Below are 7,630 nucleotides of genomic sequence, written 5' to 3' on the forward strand. Positions count from 1 at the left end.
TTCATGAAAGAAGCTTTTGCAAGGAGCTATACCTCGAAGATATACAGACAGATGAAGACAAACTGAACAGCAGCCTCTTATCCTCAGAGTCTACTTTCATGCCAGTTGCTTCTGGACTGTCTCCAGTGTCTCCCACTTCAGACCTGAAGCTTCACAGAATCAATTTGGGCCTAGAACAGGATGATGATACAGTCATTGAATGCGTGAGAGATGTTAACAGCGGAGAAACCGCTAACAAGCAAGAAGCTTCATGTCTTACAAGAGAGCACTCCAACAGAGGGGTGGTGAGTGTGGAAACTCAAGAGAATAACAAAGGGAGTATGCCATTGCCTTCTGATGTGGTAACAGCCAGCCCAACTGCTTATACCAGTGATGGTTCAGCACCCTCTGAAGACCAAGTTCTGCGTAGTCACCCCAGCACCTCAGTAGGTGCTGAATCGGGAGTTACAGCTCCTTGTTCTGATCATGTGGCTGGAGAAAGGTCCGATTCGTTAGCTGTTGTTGACCAAGGTGCAGCTGAACTGCAGAGAATGGCTAAAGCAGCTACCAAGCTTCAAGCCTGCTGGAGAGGATTTTACACAAGGAACTACCATCCCCAAGCCAAAGAAGTGCGATACGAAATTCGCCTGAACAGGATGCAGCAGCACATCATTTGCTTAACTGATGAAATAGAAAAGTAAGTTGGGGTCACACTGTATAGTTTCAAGTCTGAATGAATATAACCCTTGTTCCAGGATATTTCATAGCAGGTATGATTGTATCTTGGTATAACTACTCACCACAGGACCTGTCATCAGTAGCATAAATCTGTCATTACCGTAGATCGCTTCCTGTAAGACAAGCATGGTTATGCACATAGCTGTTCGTAATCCTTAAGTGCCATCTATGAGGGGGTTGGGTTTGAATAAATTTTTCTATTCCATTATTAGCAGGACTTGCATGTTTCACTGCATAACCAAAATAGAAATTAAGTATCTTTTTTTTTGTCTCCTAGCAATTACAGAGTCTGTCAATGTACTGTGCGCATTGACAGTCATTCCTCTATTACTGGCAAAAAGAGTAATTCTCTTTCTGCCTTGCATGATACAATTTTAAAATGCGATTCTGTTCTTGGTTCTGGGTTTTTTGATAATTATCTCCTCCAATTATCTTATCCGAATCATAGGATCAAAATTCCTTAATTTGTAAGAGACAAATTTCATATTTAGTTAATATCTTTCAGGATCAGCCTGGGAACTGGCAGTCTGACAAGCTCTTTTCCTTTACTGTCACAAGCAACAAAACTTCTGTGAATCAAGTTGAGCCCTCAGTGAACCTCTAGAAACCCCCAGTGCTTACCCATCATACCTACAGCCAAGTGGTATCCGTTGGAGAGAGCACAGTTGGAAATGAAGAAGCACTATTTTGGAATTTTTTTTTTTTGTGCAGGGAAAGAAGCACATCTACTTAAAATGAAGAGCTCAGGTTCAGTTCACTAAAGATACTTAAAGTATTAGCAAGTCGATAAATGGGCTGCAGCAAGAGGAAGCAGATTCTTAATGTAACTCTGAAAAAGAAACTTGGAGTCAGCAGCTGGATGCTGATGGCACTCCAGGCTGCAGTAATGCCTTAGTGTTAGGCTCTGTTGTGTCATTCAAGAGTGCTGTTATATAAGCAGACATTTTTATGTGTTCCTGTTGATCTTGTTACCCAAACGTTGCTTATCTAAGCTGCATAAATTTGGATGTGTGTTTTTGCAGGCTAAGAAAAGAAAGAGAAGAAGATAAGATTCAGAGGCTTGTACAGGAGGAAGCTGTCAGATTTCTTTGGAACCAGGTAGTTTGTCCTCTTATTTTTCTGCTTACATAACGAATTTGAAAGGCATTGTTTCATATGATAGATCCTGAAGAGATAGTCAATATGGTTCTTTTTTTTTAATCAAGTGATGGCTTATGTGGCTTATTAGAATCTAATTGCTGTGTTGTTTGCTCTACTGATATTCTGGGGGAAAACAACATTCAGGAGTATTAGCGCAGTAACACTGGTTTTGGTACAAAAGGCTACATTACAACCTGGTGTGAGGACAACAAAATGCAAGGGAAGCTAAACAAACATAGCAGCATTGTGAAGAGTGGTGTGACTGCTAGCTGCCCAGGGCAAATTAAATGCTGTCAAGCTACGTTGCTTGTGAGCAACTTGTTTCTGAAGTAGAAAAGGTGTGAATTCATACATCTCCTAATAAGATATTCTTCCAAAAATGACTGTTTTCTTAAGCATGGGTTATTTCATAAAGGTTGCCCACCCTTTGTGGCTTTGTGAGCAGATCCTTTTTTCTTAAGATAGGTGAATTGGGAGGTTTGTGTCCTCTGTCGGTGCTGGGCATCTAGGTGTAAAAGCCATTCTTTAACAGTGGGAAGAACATATTTTCCCTAAAGGTATAGCAAACCTTTTGTTAGTTCACGTGGTCTTAAGTTTCATACTAGAGCTTTGTTGCTGATTGCAATAAATACTTTACAAATCAGAGTACTTAACTGCATTTCTTAACGAAATTCTCTGTTTTACAGGTTAAATCCCTTCAGCAGTGGCAGCTTTCAGTGACACAGAACTTGGGTGCCGCTTGGCAACCTGGGATGCCTTCAGCCAGTATTTTCTGCCCATCTGAACCACCTGTTTCATCATCCACACTGGAGCAGGAACCCCCCCCAGATGTTAGGTCTGCTTGGTTACTTCCAGCTAGCGATGTTCCAGAGAGGTCTGTGTTGCAGTTCCCAGACTCTGGTTTCCATTCCTCCGTGGCTGATTGGAGTCATGCCAGTGACTTGTGTAGCTCTGACAGGAGTTTAATGGAAGGAACGGAGAGCTCGCTCTCAGTGGAAACTGTCAAACAGTGTGGCAATTCCTTTTCAGCGTATTCCTCAGATGTAGAGGACAGCCGTGGAGAATGTGAGCAAAGCAGAGAGAGCTCTGGTAATGAGCAGGACAACAGACTAATACAACAGTATTTGAAATCCGTGCAGCAACTGGAGGAGGACGATGAGGGGATGGATTATAATGGTGAAACAGAGGGTAGCTGGCCACAAATGGCTGTATCAGCAGAAAGCCATGATTCTTCATCTGACACCGTCTCTGGAGATCTCCCTCAAGATACATCTTCCCCTGCTCGAGGTGAAATCAGTCAGGCACCAGAGAGCTGCAAACTGAATTCAGGAATCGTAGAAGGGAAGCAAACAGACTGCGATCCCTCATTTCAGATGCTGCATGTTGGGATAGCTGTTTAGCCTCAGTTCCACAAAGAACTAGGGATTCTGTTTCTCTTTCCTCTCTCTTTTATTTTTCCTGCATTTATACAAAACTTGTTTTTAATCTGTGCTGTTTCAGATTTTGACTCATGTTACCAATTTATGTTCTATTTAGTATTTTATTGATGTTGCTGAGGGCTGACACTAACTATGCTAACTAGAAATCAGCAAAGTTCTCAGTGAGAATCATTATGCACTTTATTTTCAAACATAACACGGATGTGCTAATAACTGGCTTCCATTAAATTAATTCTGAAGATTGTGGATGTTGCGCGGGGGGTGGTGTGGGAGGGTGTTGCTCTAAACTCACTTTGCTGAATGCATTGGTAAGTCTTCGAATTTTTTTCTAAAAAGCAGGATTGAGTCCTTACTTTGCAGAGAGGAAGAAATGGGGTCAGTAGAGGCAGCATGTGTGTATGGATACGATGCCACGAGAAGGATGAAAGCAGTTGCCTTTCATACTTCTGTTGACTTCAACAGGAGTAGTTTTGTCAGTGTTTCAGAGATGCATTCCATGAAACCAGTGTCCAAGTCAGTGACTTGTTGTTGTCATTTATTTGGAGCTGCTGGCCATGAATTAGGTTATTTACATATACACTGAAACAAGGACTTACAGGATTCAGATCTTGGGGAGCTTCAAGCAAGCTTTGGTGCTTGTTTGCCCTGGGGTTGAATTCCCCTGCTTTCTCAGGTAAGGCATAAAGTGGAACCAGTAGCCGCCTTTACTAAATAAGAATTTCCAAAGGGCATGTGATTTGGGAACATCGTTTCCAGGACTGCACTGCCGGGTTACGGCAGCAGACTTGGTGATGTGGCTTTTGCCACCACAAGGATGCTGCTGTCATTGTGGGACTCGGATCTACATGGCTTTCGAGACATGCGTGCATTTGGTGGGCCACTACTACTCCTGTCTACAGGTTTAAGTATTAAAAGGGAATGCCATGACTTAAACTATTTCTTGACATATGTTAGGGGTTTGAGGGTGCTTTTTGTTGTTGTTTTTTCTCTGTATGTCCAATATTCCACATTCTAATTAGATGTGGATAAAAAGCTGTATTTCTTCCCTGTTGGCAAATGTGCTATTACCTAGGTTATGCTTTCCACTTGAAGACCGGGCAAGCAATAGGGTTTGTATCTTGCCTAGCCAGTGTATGTTGTTGTTTTAATGACAGAAGGTCATTACCAAGGGAAATCTGTTTTGCTGTGCGATTTGTGATGGACACTAGTAAAATAAAAGGTGAAGGTTGTGACTTCTAGGGTTCAGTTCAGTTTGCTAATACTGCATTTGGCAGTGAGCACTGGAAGGGCGAGTTCTGAGCTGACATTTACCACTACTGAGGAGCTCGGCATGAGGCCAGTATTTTGAGGCCTCAAAATAACCTTTATTTAGAACATAAATGGTGTATTGGACTGGTACCAGCCATCAGCCCAGTGGTGAAGTTCACCTTGGAAAAATGAAACTTGCCTCTGTGTCTACAGTAGCCATCACCTCTCTTTCCCCATCCCCAAAAGAAGAGTTCTAGGATACTGACTTCTCAAAAGAGCTGTCACTGCAGTCAAGCTGACATTTGACAGTGCCTTGCATACATGAGAACATTAAAAAAAACACCCAAAACCCTACAGCGGAGGTCATAGATTCTTACTGTGCTGTCTTTCTAACTCGGTCTAGTTACAGCATGTTTATAGCACAACCATGTCCATAATTAGATCTTCGAGCAGGAGTGTGCTTGGATATTGGAAGTGATGCAGGTGCATGAGTGTGTTGCAACATGTAATTAACTGGGCACAGAAGGGTGTGGGCTACGCGACCGTACCCTTGTCCTCTGAAGGTGCACAGCATGGATCCGAGTCTGCCGTGCTTGGAGATCACAGTTCCTAGGGCTTGGTTCTTTGACTGTCCGTCTGTTACAGAAAATGATTGTGTGTAAACCTTCAAAGAGATTTTCTTTGGGCTTTTGAGAGAGAAATTGTTTCTGTCTGTGAACCAGTTGTTGGGTTCTGCACTCCGGGGGCAGTGGTTAGGTGTAAGGGAACGGTAAGGTCTCCTTTGTGGCAGTGCTGTATTAGCTTATGCAAGACCTGGGAGAAACTGGACCACCGTCTGGCTAAAAATGTTGCACTTACTGAGGACACTGAGGGACCGTATGTATTTTTGCTATTCTGTGTTATTGTCACTTCTACAGAATAATTTTCTAATTCTGCATAATTAGAAAGAGGAGAAACAACTCCAGTTTTGGAGGTGTCAAAGGGGGAAAACTTGGTGAAACGTCATTGTTCATGGAAGCCTTAGATATTTCTTGACATTCCCTTTGGCATTACGGCTTGCATACACAAACACAAGGTGACTTATTTTAACTAATGCCTTGGTCAACTGTTGGGTTTTTTTAACCTTGTAAGCTGCATATCCAAAAGTGACTTTTATGAAGGTGCCAACATAATCAGCTCTTTGGGGGAAGCTGTGAAATAGGAAAGTTTTTTTTTTTTTTCTTTGATGTTCTGGAAAGTATCTTGCATGTGTAGAAGATGAGTTGCCTAAATATACAGAAATCATAAAGAATGATGAAGTTTTGGATTAGTTTTTACAGGGTTAAATGTAATTAGTTTATGTATACACACAGTATTTTCATCCTGACCGTTAAAATAGGTAGAGGGAAAGACGTCATGAGGGATAGAGTGGAAAAAATAAGGAATCACATTGGATGTATACTTAAAAATTAACTCTTCCAGTCCGTTTTGAGCTCTCAAAGAATCATGATATGGAAATATAGTTTAATATATGGTTTAACATTTACTCTTCTTTGTCTGTGTAAGTTTTTTTTAATCTGGTATGTAATATTCTTTTACCTGGATAGGGACGCACAGCTCCCTTTGGAGGTGATGGAAAGTTTGTAAGGGAATCAGAAGGCCTAGTATATGAAAATCCATGTATGAAATGTTAATATATTAACAGTGTATGTCTCAGCATTTTCCAGGGAATCAGAAGGCCTAGTATATGAAAATCCATGTATGAAATGTTAATAACAGTGTATGTCTCAGCATTTTCCTTTTTCAAGGCTTCATAGTCACCAGAAGAACATACTTTGTAGAAGGAAAGCTTGTCTGTTGTACTTTGTCCTGGGCTTATCCTCCAGTGCTGATGGAAGAGATGACTAACAGTCATTGGTCAGGGGGTGCTGTCAGCTCTGCTGAGAGTACGGTTTACACACTTCTTCAGTGGATTTTTCTGGAGGAAATTAGATACAGCTTAGACTAACTGAACTCTGCCACACAACTGTGTGTTTTGCCCCAGGTGAAGTGCTTGGCACATGGAAAACTTTCAGCTAGTCTATGGCAGAAATTGTTCCTTTGCCCGCTTTTCTGAAAGGCGGGACAAGGGGGAAGGTAGAAATGCATTTATCGGTGTTTTCAGGTTTAGTCTGTGGTAGCAATCTTAAGAGTTGGTTTTGCCATTTCATTTTTTTCCCTTTTTTAAAATAGTTTACATGTTTCAATGTTTTATGTAATCAAGAATGCATTTTTTCTGCTGTATGTAATATTTGATAGACACTGTTCCAGGTGGTATTTGGAAAGGGCAAAGAACATGAAAGCAGACCTGTTCACATTTTATATTCCAAGTTTGGTTTTTTTTTTTAAGGTATTTGGATTGCATTGATTCTCCTCTGTTGGCTAACTTCTTTACAGAAGAAAAACACAAGGCAATGCCTCATTAATGACAGCAAGTAAAGTTTCTTCCTTCTTCCGTGAACTGAGCTTAAGGATCACAACTCTGGTTTTAGTACCTAAAACTCTTGAAATGAATGGGAGATTTAGCTGCTGAATGAATGTAGCAACTCTAATGGTTTGGGGTTTTTTTCCCCTTGTGGTGACTATTCCTGTCTGGTGCTATTTTGTAAACAAAGTCTGTGTTGTAAGGATGAAATTTTTAAAAGGTACCGAACATTGACCAAAATCTGCTTTCAATTCCTTGAAGGAAGCAGGGTCGAGTCCTTGTGAACTGGCTGACTAAAACGGGATGCTGCCCTATTTGCATCTCCAGAAGTGTTCTTATACCACAGAGGAAGATGGCATTAAGAATGCAGATTTGGTTGGTTCTAAAACACAAATACCTTTCAGCAGATGCTTGAGAGAGTCCTTGTTAAACTAAATTGCTGAAGCCTGTTTGTTTATAGTTCAGTTCCTTAGACAACCATAGATTGTACTATTTGCATGCAGCAGTTTACATAATGCACTTAGCAGCCGGTCTGTCTGTATATAGAACACAAGTTTGGGGTTTTTTTGAATGATGTTGTATGTCACTGAGCTTGCAACTTGTTTCTGACTTTTATGAATTTGTATATATTGTCTGAAGAACT

At 41.1% G+C, this 7,630-nt stretch overlaps 1 protein-coding gene across 1 annotated transcript; it reads left to right on the plus strand.

Annotated features, from left to right (window-relative positions):
• Positions 1 to 8: 8 nt before the first annotated feature.
• CEP97 (centrosomal protein 97kDa) lies at positions 9 to 3,257 on the plus strand (the record flags this gene model as incomplete). Its single annotated transcript, XM_010157758.1, has 3 exons — positions 9 to 676; positions 1,740 to 1,815; positions 2,544 to 3,257. Coding segments are annotated over 3 exons (1,458 nt in total), but the record flags the coding sequence as incomplete, so codon positions are not given.
• Positions 3,258 to 7,630: the final 4,373 nt, after the last annotated feature.

Source organism: Eurypyga helias, unplaced genomic scaffold (assembly GCF_000690775.1).
Source record: "Eurypyga helias isolate BGI_N326 unplaced genomic scaffold, ASM69077v1 scaffold49088, whole genome shotgun sequence".
In the NCBI taxonomy this organism is placed as follows: Eukaryota; Metazoa; Chordata; class Aves; order Eurypygiformes; family Eurypygidae; genus Eurypyga; species Eurypyga helias.